General features: G+C 40.1%; 1 protein-coding gene across 1 annotated transcript; it reads right to left on the bottom strand.

Moving 5' to 3' along the window:
• Window positions 1–12000: 12000 nt before the first annotated feature.
• Window positions 12001–20666, bottom strand: LOC132542392 (zinc finger protein 14-like). Its single transcript, XM_060204966.1, has 5 exons — window positions 20648–20666; window positions 19823–19951; window positions 19661–19723; window positions 14917–14974; window positions 12001–13017 (listed from the first exon to the last, which is right to left on the bottom strand). Exons 1-5 carry the CDS (start codon window positions 20664–20666, stop codon window positions 12315–12317), a joined length of 972 nt encoding a protein of 323 aa, XP_060060949.1. The 3' UTR covers window positions 12001–12314.
• Between the last annotated feature and the right edge of the window lie 1965 nt (window positions 20667–22631).

Here is a 22631-nt window from a genome sequence, read left to right as displayed (position 1 = left end):
AATGTCACACATCAGAAAAGGTAACAGCAGCAAATGCTGGAGAGGGTTGTGGGGTCAAAAGAACCCTCCTGCACTGCTGGTGGGAATGTCAATTGGTCCAACCTCTGTGGAGAACAGTCTGGAGAACTCTCAGAAGGCTAGAAATGGACCTACCCTATGACCCTTCAATTCCTCTCTTGGGGATATATCCTAAGGAACACAACACATCGATCCAAAAAGATCTGTGTACACATATGTTCTTGGCAGCATAATTTGTAATAGCCAAAACCTGGAAACAACCCAGGTGTCCAACAACAGATGAGTGGCTGAGCAAGTTGTGGTATATATCCACAATGGAATACTACTCAGCTGTAAAAAATGGTGACTTCACCGTTTTCAGCCAATCTTGGATGGACCTTGAAAAAATCATGTTGAGTGAAATAAGTCAGAAACAGAAGGATGAATATGGGATGATCTCACTCTCAGGCCGAAGTTGAAAAACAAGATTAGAAAAGAAAACACAAGTCGAACCTGAAATGGAATTGAAGTACTACACCAAAGTAAAAGACTCTGGTGTGGGTGGGTGGGTGGGGAGAATACAGGTCCATGAAAAATGATGAATGAAATAGTGGGAGTTGTATTGTTAAATGGGAATCTGGGGAATGTTATGCATGTAAAAAAAAAGAAGTAGAAACGCAAAGCAGAAATTGACTGAGTTTGGATTATGGCACCAAAGTAAGAAAGCAGAAGTATACTAGAGTTTGCAGTGAGTACCCTCCCTAACACTTCCTCTCCACTATTCCAAGCTTTGGGTCCATGACTGCTCAACAATTTGTTTGGCTTTGTATGTTAACTCTCTTTTCAGTCACCAGGTTCCAGATGCCATCAGGATGCTAGCCAGGCTTCCCTGGATTGAAGACCCCACCAATATGTCCTGGAGCTCAGCTTCCCCAGAGACCCACCCTACTAGGGAAAGAGAGAGGCAGACTGGGAGTATGGACTGACCAGTCAACGCCTATGTTCAGCGGGGAAGCAATTACAGAAGCCAGACCTCCTACCTTCTGCAACCCTCAATGCCCCTGGGTCCATGCTCCCAGGGGGATAGAGAATGGGAAAGCTACTGGGGAGGGGGTTGGATATGGAGATTGGGCGGTGGGAATTGTGTGGAGTTGTACCCCTCCTACCCTATGGTTTTGTTAATTAATCCTTTCTTAAATAAAAAAAATTTTAAAAAAAGTTAAATTAATGAACAGTGATTATGAAAATCTTGAGGAAGCAATAGTAAAGGCATCTTCTGAATTAAACAACAGGCCTAGACTCTATGGGGACTCCCCTATTTGAGAGGTAATCAGACAAGAACTTATTTTAGAATATGTGAACCTCTCAGACCAACAACTAATTAGACCAGACACTTGTCTCTACAGGGACAAGAAAACACAATCACTGGGAATGGCTGAGATTGTGACAGAAGGTCAATGGAAAGTACTATGATCCTAACATTAAACTAAGTTCTAATAATATGCTTAATAATATGCTAAGTGATTTTAAAATCATACTACAAAGATGATAATCATTTTGTTGTTAAAAAGGCCTTTTAAAATTATATAAAGATATTTAAACAAATTCTAAGTCATTAGATTATCAATTTTAATATTTTTCCTGGCCTTGTGTATGTCCTGCTAAATAAAAGACTATAACCGTGACAAGCCTTCACATAAAGAACCAGTCTTTTATATGGTGAAAATATTTCTTAAAATAAAAAATCCCCTATATGAAGTCCAATTTCAGTTTATGTGACTTAATGTTTTTCCAAAGATAATAAAATCTCAGCTGATTCCAACAAAAAAAAAAAAAGAAGAAGAAGATCAAGGGAACATCACTAGAATTACTAAGGACAAAGTTGACTTAAGGTTGGCCAAACTAGACCAAATATCATATGGGGATGTGCAAAAGGTGCATCCTAGTGTTAGTTGTTATTCTGTGTGTTATTTACCTAGGAGGCCCTATTGTGCATGAGATTGCAGCTATTTGCCAGAGTATTTATAGTTGTAACCAGAGCGATATCACAGGGAACAAGAGACTAGGAGTCCTGCTAGCTAATTACACCATCTACTGGACTGAGGCACACTTTTCCATGGAGAAAAGACAGTGGATGAAGGGATGTGGGGATTATAAGTGATATGGGGATTATTAATTCTCCACATTATGCTGGGAAAAAAAAAGGCATCTGTAGTGGGCCAGTGAGATACCTTAACCTCCCCACGCAGACCCTACCCCTCACAATGCCAGAGCTTACTACACCCAATGTTACACACACCCCAAATATGACACTCGGTGCACTGTTGGTGACCTCATTCTTGGCATCATCAACAGCACTGCAAAACCCAAACCCACTATACCAGAATTGCCAACTACAGAGCCACTGAAGGCATGGACACCAAAGGAAGTGGACCCTGAGAGGAATCTCCCTCTCTATTGGAATGATGAGACCCTATATACTAATGTTGTTTCTAACATACAATCATTTTGGCAGAAATATTCATAGTCTCACATATGCCTGTAATCCAGGGTGTGATCAGTACAGATTTAGGGTAGCACATTACCATCCTAATAAGATATACATGGTGGTAACTAATGACTCAGTTAATACTAAGAGGTTTGAGAAAAATCCACTGAAATGTCATTTCTCAGAAGTGTGGACCCATAAGACAGATACCATGGCAATATAGTACACACACTGGAGGACACCTAGCTACATACATCAGATGGCATTTAAGGTAACAGGATATGTGTTTCAAGCAGTTTTCACTTTACATCCTTTTGATGGTGATATGTCTATGAACATGACGCTATGAAGAGCATTCTTCTCCATGGTTGTTAAAAATACTTGGGATGATGACAACAGGATAACTTAGAATGAGTCTGCAGAAGCAATGCAAGGGAAGGATTATGAATTTAGTGTATCAGTCACCACCATTGAATCTGTAGATCCAAGCAATCCAATGAGTTGGACTGCATGTAGTAAAGGGGAATATGTAAAGCCTAAGCTGATTAAAAGAGGAGTTACAGACCTACCAATTCCATGGGGAAATTTATGCCCCAAGACTTTAAAGGACAACATACAGAATGAGGATGAGTTCTTAAGGAATTCAAGTGATAGTACTATATGGCTGTATGTAGCAGAATTTCGCAACCTAGCATTTTTTGGACACTTAGGGTATTATGATGTGGCATCACCTTATGTGGATACTTCCCTGGATAAGTGGCCCACATGGGAACAGTGGGTGAAAATCATGACTCTAGGTGTACATCCTTATCGGATGCCATTAATATTAACAGATATTGGGCCACAACCATGGCAATCCAATGCCCCTAATAAAACTAAGTTGTATTGTTCACCACAGGGAGCTACCCACACTTGTTGTGTTGTACTAGGGCACCATAAAGGCAAGAGAGAGAAACCCTTATGGCTCTTAAATTACTGGCCACATAACCATAAGGGAAAGGCAATTAATTATTATAATCATACTGGAGATATGAATATCACCACAGGGATCTCTATTAAGTAACTTTAAGAAAACTAACAAGTTAGTACACCGACATAACACCTCCAGCACACTACACCTATACTATATATCTGACAACCTCTGGCCTATGATAGGTAAATATATCCCATTAGTTTTTGAACACCCAATATATTGTATTAATGTAACATCACCTGGGGTGCCAACACAATCAATTCATAAATATAAGGAATTTCTGGTAGGACCTGTACAAGATAGCAAAAGTACAGCATACAATTTGATATTTTCCTTTATAGATCGTCTTCAGTTTAATAACACCCATACATCTAACAGAAGGTGTATACCCTCCTATACTATGGTTGAGGGTTGTGATTTTGGAATTAATCCTGACAGGTGAGTATTCCCAATAACGTGGAATATTAATGCCACAGAAGGGACCATAGAATTCGGGAAATACATCTTGCTCTCCCGGATAACTCTATCCATATAAGGCAAGCATTTAATTTCTCAGGATGGAAAAGTAGACAGTATCAGCAACCAGTGTTACCCATTTCTAAATTCACACTAGTAGGATGTGATCTAGATCATAGCTCAGGCAGACCTAGATATCACATTAAGGAAGCAGATAATAAACCACTACAGTGGTGGAAATCATGTAACCAGGAAAGGAGTCCATGAGATACAACATACAAGATGATTGTTGTTAAAATTCGGAGGTACCAGCTGGCCGGGTTGGCTTCACGGGCGGGTAACAGAGACACGGAGACAACGGCTGGGCAGGGAAGCTGTATTTCTTTATTCAGGAACAACGATTCATAAACTAAGACAAACTAATCACCAAACAGAACTCTGCTGTCTCTTTGGCGGCGCAAGCACTCTCTCTAACTCTCGAACTCAGGAACCCTCTCTTACTCTGGAACTCAGGAACTCTCTCTTACTCTGGAACTCTGGTACTCTGGCGGGGTTCCTTGGGGCGGGGCCAAGCGGGCTGCGAAATTCTCTTGGGTAGTTCTCTTGGGTAGATCTAATTCTAATTGGGTAGTTCTCCCCCGCCAAGAGAATTAGATCAGTCCTGCTAATTTCGCGGCCCGCTTGGCCCCGCCCCAAGGAACCCCTCCAGAGTTCCAGAGTGACAGAGTTGGAGGGTTCCTGAGTTCCAGAGAAAAGAGAGAGTGCTTGCGCCACCGCAAAGAGACAGCAGAGTTCTGTTTGGTGATTAGTTTGTCTTAGTTTATGAATCATTGTTCCTGAATAAAGAAATACAGCTTCCCTGCCCAGCCGTTGTCTCCGCGTCTCTGTTACCCGCCCGTGAAGCCAACCCGGCCAGCTTGAACCTCCGAATTTTAACAACAGATGATCATATTATTTTTATTATCTACTATCTCTCATTAAGATGGACTTTGGACACCACATGCAATACCTCTTAAAGAGGTAAAAGCCATGGACATTCGGACATGGATGGCAACTTTTAAACTGCCTGCTAGTCTTTAAGTTCAGAAACCCCCATCTGGCATATCCCGTGGCAATCAGCACACCAAAGGTCAGGGAGGTGTCTGCAGTTTCCGGGACCAGACTCAGAAAGGAACCACCTACTTGGAACAGAAGCAGAACAGATCAGGACCAGACCCAGGACCCATCCACACCAGAACTCTGCCTGGACTAGCTTTGTTAACCTGAGGACATAACTTCTCCTGACCTTACCTGTGCACCTACCTGTTTTATACTGAGGAGGTATTTGGATACAAGGCGAACCTGCCGCCCAGCAGCTTGTGCAGGACCCCACTGGCGCTGCTTGGCCTGACATGAGTTGTAGTCTGTCTCCTCGCAGTCAGCCAGGAGAAGAGCCATGGAAACTACAAGACCCAGCAGCCCGTGCGGCTGGCCGAAGCTGACGATCCTGGAAACAGAGATGTGTCTGCCCTGGAGCCCAGTGCTGCCTCTCTAGCCTGGTGGTTCAGGGTCAGCTTCTTGTGGTTTTTAAGGAGCTGGAAGGTCTAGATAACAAATTAGTGAGCTGCTCTGGCCCCGATGGTGACATAATGAAAACAAACTAAGCTGTTTGCTATTTTATTGATTTGATTTGTATTTATTTTCGGACAAGAAAGAGAAATTGAGAGTCGGGGGGCGGAATGATGGTGCATCTGGTTGAGAGCACATGTTACAGGCATGAGACTTAATTTCTTTTCATTTATTTATTGAACAGATACAGCCAGAAATCAAGAGGGAAGGGATGCCAGGAGGGAGAGAGGCACCTGCAGTCCTGCTTCTCCACTTGCAAAGCTTTCTCCCTGCGGTGGGGCCCCGGAGCTCAAACCTGGGTCCTTGGCTGTGACATGTGTGCTCAGCTAGGTGCACCACCACGCAGCCCCATTTTTCTTTTTCTTACCAGAGTGTGAGAAAATGGAATTCCCCAAATTTGGACAAGTTCATTGAAGTAGAGAAGATGTCTTAGAAACCAGATAAGATGAAACCATAGTAATACACTAATTGCTTCTGCTCTGCACCCGGTGGATGTAAATGTTTGCCTTGAATCTGCACATCCTGCACCCTGGTCTCTCAGCTCTATGTGAACTTGTCCCTTTGGCTTCTGCAAACACTGCTGGCTTCCTCCCTGGAAGATAAGAATGGAATGTTCCTCTTGAAACTTTGACCCCAAAGATAAATTAGCAAGGACATGCAGACCCCCTCAATCATGCAGATCCCCCTTCACTTTTCCCTTTAAAGGAGGGTGAATTTCAAGCCTGGTGTCTCAGAGCAACTGGACCAGATTTGGTACCGGCCTGGGATCACTCAGCTGAGGTTTGTCTTTGTCTTTTGTCCTTTGGTGTTGTCTCTTGTAAGTATGTGGACTGGCCATATTTTCACTCTTTCAAACGTAAGAATAAATTCCTTATACTTCACTTATATACTGGAGTCATGTCAGTTTGTGTGGGTTCCAGTTAGTTGGTCTCAGTTTGTCTTACTTTGTAATGCGTATGTTCAGAAACAATTTAACAAGAGCACTGCTCAGCTCTAATGATGCTGGTGCAAAGGATTAAACCTGAGATTTGGAGATTAAGTCACTAGAGTTTCTTTGCATAAATAACAATCATGGTCTCTTCCCTTCATTGTATTTATTTATACATTTCTTTGTTTTACTAGAACACTGCTCAACTTTGGCTTCTGGTGGTACAGGGGATTGAACCTGACACTTTGGAGCCTCAGGTATGAGAGTCTCTTTCCATAACCATTATGTTATCTGTCTTTCTCCCCCCCCCCCACCCAACTAATAGCCATCTTGTTAAATGCAGAGCCTGGTGCTTGGAAGTAACACACTTGTTAAAGAAACAACTGTAAGCCAGAGACATCATCCTTATGCTGGTCCTTGCTCTTTGCACCACATGTGCTTAACCCACTGTGCTACCGCCAGATCCTGACTAGAGTGTTTTTATGTTCAGCCAAAACCAAAAGATTATCTTTGGTGTATTGCACCAAAGTAAGACTCTGGGTTTGGTGAAAAGGAGAATACCAGTCCAAAAGGGATGAAAGAGGACCTAGTGGGGGGTGTATCATTATGTGGAAAGTGGGAAAGGTTATGCATTTATGAACTATTGTACTTACTGTTGAATGTAAAACATTAATTCCCCATTAAAGAAATTAAAAAATATATTATATTATGAAACATTACTTTTGATATACTTTACATGTTTCTAGTTATTTTAATTGTATTGTATTTATTTATTTATTAGAGACAGCCAGAAATCAAGAGGAAAGGGGGAGATAAAGAGGGAGACACCTGCAACCCTGCTTCACAAGTCCCCCAACAGGTGGAGGCTGGGGATCCAAACCCAGGTGCTTGCACATTGCAACATGTGTGTTCAATAAGCAGACTTCTGGCCTCTATTTACTTCTTTTTCACCACTCTCATCACCAAAGGATGGTGTCCCCATTGCCACGTCCATAGATAACAACTACAGCTCTCCCATTCTTAAATATAGGTTGACTTTTATTCACATTTGTATTCTCAAGTCTCTCTATTCCACATATGAGTGAAACCATTCTGAAGTTGTTCACCTTACTTGCTTTGCTAAATAAAATCTCCAGTTCTATCCTCTTCATCCCAGTGGACACAATATCATGTTTTATTGCTGAATAATACTCTATTGAGTATGTGCCCCATTACATTTTTTCCCAGTCGTATGTCAAAGGGCATTTTGTTAGTTTCTAGGTTTTTGACAGTATGAAATATGACCACTGTAACCATGGGGTTATGCATATCCTTCTGAATCAGTGCTATTCTATCTTTTGGGTCTATGCCTCCTAGTGAAATTGCTGGATAACATGACATTCCATCTGTTATTCTTTAAGGATTCACCATAATGGCTAGAAGTACTGATCTTTTTAGTTTTCAACAAGAGGACTGTTTATCTCTGGCTTCTAGTGGTGGGGGGCTTTGGAGCCTCAGGCATGAGAGTGTCTGCATAACCTTTATGCTATCTACCTTCTGCCCTATCATTTTAGTATTTTAAATATGATTTCAACTTTTGAGTGTGCACTCAATAATGTGGCAGACACTTAGATAGAAATTTGTGACAAGAATGTCATTGTTGTTGGATAGGACAGAGAGAAATGGCGAGGAGTGGAAGACAGAGAGGGGGAGAGAAAGATAGACACCTACAGAACTGCTTCAATGCTTGTGACTCCCCCTTGCAGGTGTGGAACTGGGGGCTCAAACTAGGATCCTTACTCCATTGATATGCTTTGTGCCATGTGCACTTAACACGGTGTGCTACCACCCGACTCCCACAAATGTTTATTTACATATCACCCCTCCTCCCACTCCCAAGATATGTATCTATAACTTCCCTCTCTTTTCGTTTTTCTCCTGAAATATTTTTCAATTTTATTACTTATTTAGTATTTTTTCAATTTTAATATTGATTTATAAAATTATAATAGGGTATTTCACGTTGCTCCCTGAGTTGTGTCCCCATTCCCTACACTGGAATTGACAGCACTTCTCAGGTTACAGATGAGTTAATTATTATATAAGGTTACAGATGAGTTAATTATTTCTACAACTAACTGTCTATATTAGTCCATTTTTTTCCCTCATGGCCCCATCTTATTTCCATTCCACAAGATATCCTATTTTTTTCTTATTGTTTTTTCAAAATTAATTCATGAAGAAGACAGGAGAGAAACACACATCACTTTGGTACATGTGCTGTCAGGGATTGAACTCAGGACCTCATACTTGAGAGTCAGTGCCTATCCACTATGCTACCTCCCAAATCACTTTTTTTTATTTATTATCACCAGAGCACTGCTCAGCTTAGCCTTATAGTTGGGCTGGGGATTGAACCTGGGACCTCTGGTGCCTCAGGCATGAAGGTCTTTTTCCATAACCATTATGCTGTCTCCCCAGCCCTTCTCTTTCTCTCCAAGCCACAACTACACCTTTGACTATATCCAAATGCTCTTTCTTTCTTGCTTTTCTCTCTCTGGGTCCCGATTGAGTTGGACTCCAGAGCCCTCTGGTCATCTTCCCTCTCTCATGGACCTTTGAGCAAATGGACCAAAATTCTTTTTGAGACACAGAAGCTGGGGTCAATTAACTTCCCTCTCTCTTTTTAAAGTCCAGGAATCTCATTAAAAACAGAATGTGGGGCTAGGTGGTGGCACACCCGGTTAAGCAAATTACAGAGCTAAGGACTTGGGCTCAAGACCCTGCCCCACACCTGCAGAGGGAAGACCTCATGAATGGTGAATCAGGGCTTCAGGTGTCTCTCTCACTCTATCTTCTCTCCAAATTTCTCTATCAAAAATAAATTAGTAAGTATATTAAAAAACGAGAATGCTAATATGGGTCCTAGTCAGGCTGAAGATTAAATCTAATGGTATTGATATACTTTTCAAATACTTATAAATACTCTCTGCTCTAACGCAGCTTTCTAGTCCTATTCTCAACTATGACACCATCATAGCAAACTATGATTTTTGTCCACCTGCATGTTAGCTGTCTGGCTTAGGTAAAAATTATTAAAGTCATGGGCCACTCAGAACATACCTAAAATAGACTTCCTAGCTTCTTCCCACAAGAAGACCCCTAATTTCATCTGCTCTATTTCTACTCTTGGATCCTGTTTATTAAACTTGATCTGCTTTCTATCGTTGCAACTTTCAGTCACCAAGTTGCTATGCAGATGCTACTATGACAGCATCCTGACTTCCCTGGGCAGAGGTCCTCACCAATGTGTCCCAAAGTCTCACCTCCCCAGAGGGAAGGTGTCCCACTAGGGAAAGACAGAAACAGGCTGGGGGTGTGGATCCATCTAACAACATCCATGTCCAGTGGAGAAGCAATTACAGGAGACAAATCTTCCACCTTCTGCACTCCAGAAAGATCTTTGGTCCATGCTCTCAGGGGGGTAAAGAATAGGGATGCTCCCAATGGAGAACTCTGGTGGTGGGAACTGTGTTGCACATTACAGTGCACAGAGACCTGGGCTCAAGCAGTGGGTTCCACTTGCAGGGGGAAAGCTTCAGGGCTGCAAGTCTCTCTCCCTCTCTGCCTCCCCCTTCCCTCTTGATCTCTGACTGTCTCTATCCAATAAAGAAAAAGATAATAACATTTTTTCGAAGGAATGTAGAAATAACCACTATGGTTTATGTTCCACACCGCCCCTAGAGCTTCTGTAAGAATTGTAATTACAGGCACTGAGCACATACAGGGTGTCTGTCATCCAGCTTGTTAACCAGGCACGTCATTTCCACCTCAAGCAGAGATGCAGTTTCCCTATTGAGTAAAAACCATAAAATACTTTAACTCAAGAGTCACTCTACAGAAACCCCCCAGAGTGTATGTCTGTTTGCTAGTACTGTATGAAAACTTCTTTGCTTCAAACTCCTGTGTTTCACTCTTCAGTTCTTTGCTGATTGTCCCAAGAACCAAAGAAACGGGGGGCTCTTCAATTGTTCAACCTCATGACAGGGTCAGGGCTAGCCGGAAGCTGGCTGCACACAGAGCAAGGCAGACATTTCACTCAGTGACCCAACTCCAGACCTGGCAACATTCCTCTTTTAATTTTTAAAAAATATTTATTCACTTTTTGTTGGCCTTTTTATTGCTGTAGTTGTTGTTATTGATATCATCAATGTTGGATGGGACAGAGAGAAATGGAGACAAGGGGAAAATGAACAGGAGGAAAGATAGACACCCACAAACCTGCTTAACTGCTTTGAAGAAATCCCCCTGCAGGTGGGAAGCCAGGGGCTTAGAGTCTCTTAGGGTTCAAGAAGACAATGGATAGTTATTGTTATCACATTATTTGGTAATTGGGTTAACGATGAAAAGTCCCTTTGTTAGGGTTTGCTGTTTAATACCCAGTATCTCATATATAGCTCTGCTACCGGTTGCTTCTGTTCTACCTGGTGTAGGCTTTTGAGAAAGTCCGCATATCAAAGACTCAGACTATGTATTCAAAACTCTGTGTTTTAAAAAGTTTGAGACATACAATCAATTTCCCCCCATATTAGTGATTTATATGACTATACTTTAATAGGAGTGTACATAAACACCATTCCCAACACCAAGACTGTGTTGCATTCCACCCACCCACCCTTGCAAACCCTCCCTTGCCACCCCGGGAAGCCGAGTTTTTATGTCACTGTCCTACTCTATATTTAGTCATATCCTGCTTTTACTTTCCATTTCTGATCTTTTTTCTCAACTTGTGTTGATGAGTGGGATCGTCCCATACTCACCTTTATTTTTCTGACTTAGCTCAAATAACATAATTCCTTCTAGTTCTGTCCAAGACGGGTCAGAGAAGGTGGGTTCATTGTTCGTAACAGCTCCACAGTATTCCATTGTGTGTGTATACCACAGCTTTCTCAGCCACAGGTCCTTTGTGCCACCTGCACTACACCCTGACTCCCAACATTGTTATTTTTTTTTTCGGTCTAGTTTAGATGATGCAAAACCTTACCCTGTGTTAAAATTTTTTTTCAATGGGTACTTGGTGGTAGGGTTTACTGCAGTACACATGGTACCATGCAAAAGTGACCAAATTCAAGCCCCTGCTCCCCAACTACAAAAGGGAAAATTTCATGAGTGTTGAATCAAAATAAAGGTTTGTCTTTTTCCTCATTATATTTTTGTTTTTATTTTCCCTTTTGTTGCCTTTGTTTTCCATTTTTATTATACGTTTTATGTTATTGTTACTGAAGACTACTGCAACAACTGAATGTTTTACTACACTGCATTCATAGGGTTTCTCTCCACAGTGAATTCTTTCATGTCTGAAGACCACCAGACTGCTGGAATGTTTTACTACACTGTTTATACTCATAGGGTTTCTCTCCACTGTGAATTCTTTCATGTGCCCGAAGAGTACCGGAATCACTGAATGTTTTACTACATTGTTTACATTCACAGGGTTTCTTTCCATAATGAATTCTTTCATGTCTCCGATGACTGGAATCACAGAATGTTTTACTACTGTTTGCATTCATAGGGTTTCTCTTCACTGTGAATTTTTTCATGTATCTGAAGACCACCAGAATGCTGGAATGTTTTACTACATTGTTTATATTCATAGGGTTTCTCTCCCCTGTGAATTCTTTCATGTCTCTGAAGATGACTGGAATGCCCAAATGTTTTACTACATTGTTTACATTCATAGGGTTTCTGTCCACTGTGAATTCTTTCATGTGCCCAAAGATTACTGGCATAACTGTATTTTACTATATTGTTTACATTCATAGGGTTTCTCTCCACTGTGAATTCTTTCATGTCTCTGAAGACTACTACAATAACTGAATGTTTTACTACAGTTTGCATTCATAGGGTTTCTCTCCACTGTGAGTTCTTTCATGTGCCCAAAGACTACTGGCATAACTGAATGTTTTACTACATAGTTTGCATTCATAGGGTTTCTCTCCACTTTGAATTCTTTCATGTGCCCGAAGATTACTGGAAGAACTGAATGTTTTACTACATTGTTTACATTCATAGGGTTTCTCTCCACTGTGAATTCTTTCATGTGCCCGAAGACTACTGGAAGAACTGAATGTTTTACTACATTGTTTACATTCATAGGGTTTCTCTTCACTGTGAATTCGTTCATGTGCCCAAAGACTGCTGGAAGTACTGTATGTTTTACTATATTGTTTACATTCATAGGGTTTCTCTACACTGTGAATTCTTTCATGTAACCGAAGACTACGGGAATAACTGAATGTTTTACTACATTGTTTACATTCATAGGGTTTCTCTCCACTGTGAATTCTTTTATGTGCCCAAAGACTACTGGCATAACTGAATGTTTTACCACACAGTTTACATTCATAGGGTTTCTCTCCACTGTGAATTCTTTCATGTCTCCGAAGATTATGGCAATCACTGAATGTTTTACTACACTGTTTGCATTCATAGGGTTTCTGTCCACTGTGAGTTCTTTCATGTGCCCGAAGACTACTGGAATCACTAAATGTTTTATTACATTGTTTACATTCATACGGTTTCTCTCCACTATGAATTCTTTCATGTCTCTGAAGATGACTGGAATATCTGAATGTTTTACTACATTGTTTACATTCATAGGGTTTCTCTCCACAGTGAGTTCGTTCATGTATATGAAAATGACTAGCTTGACTGAATGTTTTACTACATTGTTTACACTCATAGAGTTTCTCTCCACTGTCAGTTTTTTCATGTTTCCAAAGATGACTGGGTCTCTTGAATGTTCCATTACATTGCTTATATTCATAGAGTTTCTCTCCACTGTGAATTCTCACGTGTTTTTGAAGATGAATAGGATAAGTGAATAATTTGCTGTATACTTCACATTCTTGAGATATTCCAGCATTCTCACTATCTTTGCCCTCAGAGATTTTTACTGTTGTATTACTGTAAAATAATTAACAATTAATTAATGACATTTTAATGAATAACACTATAATTGATTATTAAAAATTCAGGACATTATTTTACTTAATAAGCCACAAAATCAGACATTAGAAATAAATTTGACTAAAACATATACTGAGGGAGTCGGGTGGTAGCAAAGTGGGTTAAGCACAGGTGGCACAAACTATAAGGATCCTGGTTTGAGCCTCTGGCAACCCACCGGCAGGGGAGACGCTTCACAGGCAGGTCTGTAGGTGTCTATCTATCTCTCCCCCTCTCTGTCTTCCCCCTTCTTTTTCCATTTCTCTCTGTCCTATCCAACAATGACAACATCAATAACAACAACAATAACTACAACAATAAAAAACAGGGAAAACAAAAGGGATAATAATTAAGTATTTAAAAAAACATATACTAAAAAAATCAGATATTGAAAAATAATAAAAAGAACTCAAGTTAATAGCTGTGCAAGTGGTGAAGTAAAAATGCAGGAGTCGTCTCTCCCCTTTCTACCTCACCATGCCTATTGATTTCTGGGTGTCTCTATCCAATACATAACTAAATAAATAAAAATAAAACCCATAATAATACCTACATACTTTCACATAAAGATATTATGCCAAATATAATTATCATTACAGGTATTTTTCATGCATTAATTGAACTTCTATTTGTTAGTAACAACTTTTGGCTTTGTGTTGAAATATTTTTCACTGAAAATATTGATCTTTTCTGGAAGGGCTACCTCTAAGTATCATAAAAATATAGATATTTGAAAGGATCCCGGTTTGAGCCTCCGGCCAACCTGAAGGGGGGTTGCTTCACAGGTGGTGAAGCAGAACTGCAGGTATCTATCTTTCGCTCCCCCTGTCTTTCCCTCCTCTCTCCTTTTCTCTCTGTCCTACCTAACAATGACTACATCAATAACAATAATAACTACAACAATGAAAAACAAGGACATCAAAAGAGAATGTAAATAAAAAATATTTAAAAAAATATATAGATATTGATAGTCATACATTGAAGATATTCTTATTGCTTCCAAGTGTACTATTTTATAAATACTTAAAACTTTGCTCCCTTTTAAAACTTTCCATTTTCTTTTTACATGTCAGAAAGATTTTCCTATAAAGTGGAGAAAAGACAGATAATGTAGAACACCATTATGGTCCTCAGTGACTCAGATGGGAACTTCAGTCATGTACATCACATACATCACATTGGAGTCACTTGTCCAACTGTTCTATAACCTAGTCATGAAGTATTTTTAATTTGCTTATTTAAAAAATTGATCTATTTGTGGCAGTGACTATAACTTTCATTTTCTGAATGAACTGTATTAAAAGGGGCCATATGCAATTGCTACATCAGTAGAGAGCACACCATTAAGAACCTATGAGTCTCCTTATACAGGGAAACCGTGCAGGCACCTGATCTCAATAAATTACAGAGACAAAACTTTTGAAAACACAGTAGCTTCTTAGGTGGTACATCATGCTTTATTGTAAATGTAACTCTCACCTTTGTTTATTACCATGCAAGTTATGCTGCCCTTTGGTGGAATGTTCTTGTATCTTTTCTAAAATCACAAAATATAAAAAGTATTAAAAATTATAGAAATAGATTGAATTCCTGATCCCTCATGAGTCACAATAAAACCTTGCTCACTGAACAGTATAGCCATTTCTACACTGGTGAACAAAAAATGATTTCTCTTCTAGTTGAAAAATTAAGATGATTAGAGTTACCTATTGAAATAAAGTTCCTCAAATTTTCACACATCACATCTCTGTAGAGTTTCTTCTCTCAAGAATTTAATAGTGCCCACTCCTCTTGAGTGAATATCACAGTTACATCTTCATAGGTCACTGAGCCCTAAAATATGTGCAATGTGATCATGTGAGAAAATGCGAGCAACAGCAGATTAGCCATTCAGTCTCTACTTTAGGAAGCCTGTGAATGATTGTCTCATCTGCAAACATGTCTTTGGTGACTTGAAAACCAAATACCTCTTAATCATGCTCTAGAAGGTGGTACATTCATTAGAACACTGGACTCTCCTTCACGAGGCCCTGAGAACAGAGAGATAACCCTATTCTCACTATTCCCCCTCTATAGATTTGTAATTAGTAAATGATAAAACCTTAGTGGCTGTGTGGGAGTACAACTCATAGGGTGCTCACGCTGCCTATATAAAAGGACCAAGATTCAATATCCTAGTTCTCACATGCACGGAGGTAAGGTACTGTTCACAAGTGCTGAGCAGTTGTGGATATTGTCTTCCTTATTTATAATGTAAAGTTTATATAGGTAAAGAGAATTTGATAGGGAGATGAAATAGAGGGTAACTAGAATTGAACCTATAGCCCCTGGGGACTTAGAGCTCAAAGTCTGGTGTGTTTTCGTAGTACCTGCAGTTCTTCTCATTAAAAGAAAATAAACATTTATTTCATTTATCATACATGAATAATAATTTCACCTGATACACACAGAGATACAGATATCTCTACTTCAATAGCCTTATTAAATTCTCTTCACTGATATAAAACACAAAAATATAAATAAGAAAAAAATGGCCACTGGGTGTAATAAATTTTTAAAAATATTTTACTTATTTATGAGAAAGGAGAGAGAAAGAACGAGACATCACTCTGGCACATGTGCTGCCATGGATTGAACTCGGGACCTCATGCTTAAGACTCCAAAGCTTTATTACTGTGCCACCTCCAGGACCACAGGTGTAACAAATTTATAATGAAGCCACAGTGATAAAAAAAAAAAAGATGGGATTCAAAAACACATGACTATAAGTTTGTTAGAAATGAAACATCTCTAGCCACACATGGCTCTTTATAAAATTAACATTATTATGGAAATTATACTTTTAGAGTGATCATACCACATTAAGGCTTTCTGTAGTGTCACTGTCCAAAAAAAAAAAAGTTAAAAAAACGCAAAAATGTTAAACAAATAAATAAGAATTATCAGGTGCAGGGCACTGTTGCACCTACTTAAGTGTACATATCACCATGACACAGGACCTAGGATTGAGAAGTGCTTCCCACCTGAGAGGGGGACACTTCATGAGTAGTGATACAAGCCTGGAAATGTCTCTCTCTACCCCTGTTCCACTCTCCATTTCTGTATGTCCTGTCAAATAATATGGAAAGAAAAAATACATTTCTTGAGCAAAAGTTCTGATACTGAGCTCAAGAAATAACCCTGGTGGCAGAGAAAAGAACTGTTAACCAGTAATCTACATCCCTCTCAATTTCCCTCTATAATAAGAAGTAAAACATAATTGTCTAAAAAAGCATTCTTGGGAGTCGGGCTGTCGCGCAGCGGGTTAAGCGCAGGTGGCCCAAAGTACAAGGACCGGCATAAGGATCCCGGTTCGAGCCCCGGCTCCCCTCCTGCAGGGGAGTCGCTTCACAGGTGGTGAAGCAGGTCTGCAGGTGTCCATCTTTCTCTCCTCCTCTCTGTCTTCCCCTCCTCTCTCTATTTCTCTCTGTCCTATCCAACAACGACAACAACAATAATAACTACAACAATAAAAAACAAGGGCAACAAAGGGAATAAATAAATTTAAAAAGCATTGTTATTGTATTTATTTATTTTCCCTTTTATTGTCCTTGTTGTTTTTATTGTTGCTGTTGTTATCGATCTTGTCATTATTGGATAGTACAGACAGAAATGGAGGTTTGAGGCTTGCTTCCCTCCTGTGTCAGGGACACTTCATAAGCAGTCAACAGGCCTGCACATGGCTCTTTCTTGACCTCTGTTCCACTCTCCATTTCTTGCTATCCTATCAAATAAAATGGAAAAAAAAGATGGCTTCCTTGAGTATTGGATTCATGCTCTGACTCTGAGCTCAAGAAATAACATGGTGGCAGAAAAAAATAAGAGGGCAAAAGAAAACTGTTTTGCACCACATGCACTTAACCCAAAGTGCTACTGCCTGACTACATTTGCAACAAAAATCTTTCAAGAAATAATCTTCAAAACTGTAAATTACTGTGAAATAAAGATATAAGGCAAACAAAAATGTTGCTTACTGGTGAATTATTAATGATTTTCTAAACTAAATGACCATTTTAAAAGTGGCATATACATGCTATGCAGTCTCCATCAAAATCCCTAAGAACATGTTTAAAGCAAGAAAATGATGCTGAAAGTAAATAGGTGAAGTCTCTGTAAAAAATGATGTCGGAGGGAATCGGGCTGTAGCACAGCGGGTTAAGCACAGGTGGAGCAAAGCACAAAGACTGGCATAAGGCTCCCGGTTCAAGCCCCAGCTCCTGACCTGCAGGGGAGTCGTTACACAAGCGGTGAAGCAGGTCTGCAGGTGTCCTTCTTTCTCTCTCCTCTGTCTTCCCCTCCTCTCTCCATTTCTCTCTGTCCTATCCAACAACAACGACAGCAATGAAAACTACAACAATAAAACAACAAGGGGAACAAAAGGGAATAAATAATTTTTTTAAAAAATGATGTTGCGGAAAATGAGTCAGTCACCGCATGCATATATAAACCAAACAACACCATCACATGACACCATGAGTCAACTCAAAATACATAAGCACTTGGATGTTAGACTAGTCTCCAAAATATCTACAGAAGTCATCCTCAGTACAGTACATAATATTTGAATGGGAAATGTCTTCAGAGACCTGCGCTCAACATCAAAGATAAATAAATAAATGGACAAGTGAACCACTGAGACTACAACAAACTGTAAATATTGGTATAATGACAAGACCTATCACCAAGACAAAGAGATGCACTAATAAAAATAAGAAAACATATTTACATAATATACATCAAAAAAATAATCAGCAATATGTGTTCTCACACAACTCAGTAGAGTAACATAAATAACCGCAGTAAGATGTTTAATCACAGGGCAATTAAAAATCATTCACGGGAGTCAGTGTTTAAGTGCAGGTGGCGCAAAGGGCTTGATCGGAATAAGGATACTGATTCAAGCCCACTTGCAGGGGAGTGAAGCAGGTCTGCAGGAGTCTGTCTTTCTCTCCCCCTCTATGCATTTCTCTCTGTGCTATCCAACAATGACAAATTCAATAACAACAGCTAGAATAAAAACGGGTAACAAACAGGAAAATAAATGAATATAATTTAAAAAACCTAAAGAAATAAATAATAAAGAGAGGGGAAGATAACAAAGTGTCTGCCTGAGGTTCTCAGCTACTAGGTTCTATTCGCTGACCATAAGCCAGGGATATAAGCCAGGCATGAAAGCCAAGGATGAGCAGTGCCCTGGCAGAAAGAGAGAGAAAGAGATAGAGATACAGAAATATGATGTGCAAAACAGAAACAGTAAACTAAACTGTATCAATTAAAATTCAACTTATTCAAGAGGAAAAGAAACAGACTCTGATGTGGGGCAAGTCACTTACCCAAGAAACTGCCATCTCTTCCTCGTTCCCTGAATGTCTTTCAAGCCAGAAAATGGAAGGTCAATCATAGCAATAGCTTGAGACTCTGTTTAAATCTAGCAGCACAGCCTCTTCACTGGACAGTATGGCCCCTAGATGGAAGATATGTGGTGAATAAAAGGTACAATACTCTAGCTGTGCAATGTAAACAGAAGAGGTTATGGAGACATGTAGTGAATTATCCTGCCTGTTAGGACCATTACCAAGCCCACAAATTCGACTGACATCTCTCTCCAACCCTTTAAATTTTTCTTCAACAAAAGCATCCACCAAAATCTAGTAGAACAGGAGTCGGGCGGTAGTGCAGCATGTTAAGTGCATATGGACCAAAGCACAAGATACCAGACTCAGATGGAGCTTAGAGACATTACAGCTACCAAAGGGATGTGAATTTTTTTCTTATGTAGCTGATCTTTTAATTATAGGGCAGAATAAGGACACTGTGACACAGGCTCTGTTAAACAACTGAGACAACAGGGATAGACAATCAGGCTAAGGTCCAAACTCTGCTCAAAGTCTAGAGTTCTTTTTTCTTTCTTTCATCCTTTCTCTTTTATTTTGTCTTTTGTTGCCCTTGTTGTTCTTTATCATTGTAGTTATTATTGCTGTTGTCATTGTTGTTGGATAGGAGAGAAATGTAGAGAGGAGGGGAACACAGAGGGGAGGAGAGAAAGACAGACACCTACAGACCTGCTTCACTGCTTGTGAAGCAACACCCCTCAGGTGGAGAGCCAGGGGCTTGAACTGGGACACTTACACCAGTCCTTGTGCTTTGTGCCATGTGCACTTAACCCATTATGCTACCATCCAACTCCCAAAAAATGTAAAGTTCTTAGGAGTATATTGGTCAAACATGGGACCTAAAATTCCCAAGGCTGCAATAGACAAAATTAAAGCCCTATGAACATCACAGAATAAGTCTCAAACCCAGCAAGCAATAGTAGGTACATTCATGTATTGGAGGAACCACATACCACACTTACAAATGGTGCTTAAATCTTTATATGACATAACTATGAAAACTGAAGATTTTGAATACGGAGAACCACAAGAAGAGGCCTTTGGCATAGTGAAGAAGAGAGTTATAGAATATAAGGAGCTCACTGATATTAAAAAAGGTCAAACAGTAGTCACTGATGTATTCTATAAACTCAGCTGGGGAAACTGGAATAAATTTGTTAGGGAACAGAGCAGGCTAACTCCCGTAGGATTTTATTGTAAAAGATTCCCATGGTCAGAGAACAAATTTTCCTTGTTTGAAAAGTATGTATAGACAGTCTATGAAGCTTTGAGAACGTGCCACTCTATTTTGAGGAATAATCCGGTAGTACTCCAAACTACCCTGCCCATATTAGATTGGGTTGAGGCACTGGCAGAGGCATGGACTGGCCTACCCTTGGAAGGAAAAGTGCTACAATGGAAATGATATCTCTCCAGTTTCTTCCTGGGGTATCCCTGGTAGCGAAGATGATGGTGTTGTGCACAGAATCCCGATCTCACACAAGGAAGACCAGAATTACATGCAAGAGCAAGAGCCTTTATTTGCAAGCTTAAACTTGGGTGACTGACACCTGTCCACACAAGGGGAGAGTCTGCACTGATGATAGCAACATTCTCGCTCTCAGTATTTTATAGTATACAAGAGCAATTGGTTTCATTTTAAAGGCTGTTACAAGAAACCATTGGTTTCAGTGTAACAGTCTGTAACAAGTAACAGTTGGTTTCAGTGTAACAGTCTCTAAGAGGTAACAGTTGGTTTCTGGGTAAAAGTCTCTAACAAGTAACAGTTGGTTTCTAACCTCCACAAATGGTACCCATGGTGTCCGAGTAGGTGTTACAAAAAGCTCTGGGGGGGTGGTGGTGGTGTGTATATACCTCCCACACACACCTCCCCTCCCCAGAAACAGATACCTATTGAACAATGGTGACCAGGGCACCTCCTCTATGGTTCACTGATGGTTCCACTACAACACAAAATAACGTGGTAAGATGGAAAGCCGCAGCACTGGACCATCCGATAACATGATCATGATTGATCAAGGCACGTCCCACTCCACACAGCATGGAGAAGTTATAGCTGCTCTTTTAGCTGCCAGACAGTCTTTAAAGGAGAGAAAGGATTTACATTTGTTCTCTGACTCATGGTGTGTAGTGAAAGAGATAGCCTTATGGTCAGGAAAATGGGAACATACAGATTGGAAAATCAATGGAAAGGCGATTTGGAGTAAGGAAGCATGGAAGGAGCTACACCAGATTGGGAGAGACATCAAAATTCAGGTATACCATGTAGATACTCATAAGAGGAATCTTTACAGACTAAATATAATAATGAGGTTGATATATTAGCAGCTCTTATAGGAAAAATAGACAGGGGATGGAGAGTGACAGAAAACACAGGAACAAAATTAGAGTTAAAAAGAGACTCCCAGATTAGACCCATCACACTAGAGGAAATCTTAGAAGTTCATGAGTTTTTAGGGCATCCCGGGAATCATGGAACACACAAGTGGCTTAAAGAAAGGAATGCTAAAGTCACTTGGCACACGGTAAAGGAAGCTGGCAGGTCCTGTAAGAATTGTCCAAATGAACAAATAGATTTTTCTCATAGATACCCAGGACAGACCACATAAAATTACATTTAACCATACCCTACAAATAGATTTATAGGACCCCTAAAACAGTACATGGAGATATGCTTGTACAATAGTAGATGTATGAACAGGTCTAGGATTAGCAAGAAGTGGCAATAGCCCCTCCCAAAATCTGACTTTTTTTACTTTATGCAATTGGATATCAGTTATAGTATTCTAATTGTCATACAGTTAGCTCCTTGATCTCAAGGAACACACTTTACTGGAAACATAATCCAACAATGGGCATAGGTATCATATGAGAATTCCATATGGCTTACAACCCAATAGCAGCAGATTATGTAGAGATGGAATGGGCTCATTAAAGCTAAATTAACTAACAGTGAATATAAAAATCTTGAGGAAGCAATAGTAAAGGTATCTTCTGAGTTAAACAACAGGCCTAGACTCTATAGGGACTCCCCTATTCGAGAGGCAATCAGACAAGTACCTATTTTAGAATATGTGAACCTCCCAGACCAACAACTAATTAGACCAGACACTTGTCTCTACAGGGACAAGAAAATGCAATCACTGGGAAAGGCTGAGATTGTGACAGAGGGTCAAGGGAACACTGCTTGGATTACTAAGAACAAGGGTGATTTAAGGTTGGCCAAACTGGACCAAATAGCACAAGAGCATGTGCACAAGGTACATCCTAGTGTTAGTTACAGTTATTGTGTTTGTTATTTACCTAGGAGGCCCTATTGTGCATGAGATTGCAGCTATCTGTCAGAGTATTTATTGCTGGGAGCCAGCCCCAACAGGTTATTAGGGTTAGCCTGAAGGAGGAGGGGCATCGGCGAAGAATGAAGAATGAGACACGAGTGAGTTGATGCTGAATGAAGCTCAAGCAGACATCTCTGTCTTACTTAAGCAGAACTTTATTTTTTTTTTACCAGAGCACTGCTCAGCTCTGGTTTATGGTGGTGCAGGTGATTGAACATGGAACTTTGGAGCTTTAGGCATGAGAGTCTCTTTGAAAAACCATTATGCTATCTACCCCCACCCAGAACTTTATTTTATAGTCTCATAATGCTTAGATCATTCAAACAAAAATTACCAAGGTATTGATTATTAAAACAAAAGTTGGGAGTTGGGCTGTAGTGCAGTGGGCTAAGCGCAGGTAGCGCAAAGCACAAGGACCGGCATA

This window comes from Erinaceus europaeus, chromosome 13 (genome assembly GCF_950295315.1).
Source record: "Erinaceus europaeus chromosome 13, mEriEur2.1, whole genome shotgun sequence".
In the NCBI taxonomy this organism is placed as follows: domain Eukaryota; kingdom Metazoa; phylum Chordata; class Mammalia; order Eulipotyphla; family Erinaceidae; genus Erinaceus; species Erinaceus europaeus.
The sequence above is the reverse complement of the archived record's forward strand: the minus strand, read 5'-3'. Positions and strand labels throughout refer to the sequence as shown.

What these genes read in the sequence shown, in the direction of transcription:
- LOC132542392 (XM_060204966.1), bottom strand. An exon ending in GAACTTTACATTTTTTGGGA is followed by an intron (nt 14,975 to 19,660) that starts GTTGGATGGTAG and finishes TTGTGATTTTAG; the next exon opens with AAAAGATACAAGAACATTCC. An exon ending in TTGCATGGTAATAAACAAAG is followed by an intron (nt 13,018 to 14,916) that starts GTGAGAGTTACA and finishes AAGAATTCATAG; the next exon opens with TGGAGAGAAACCGTATGAAT.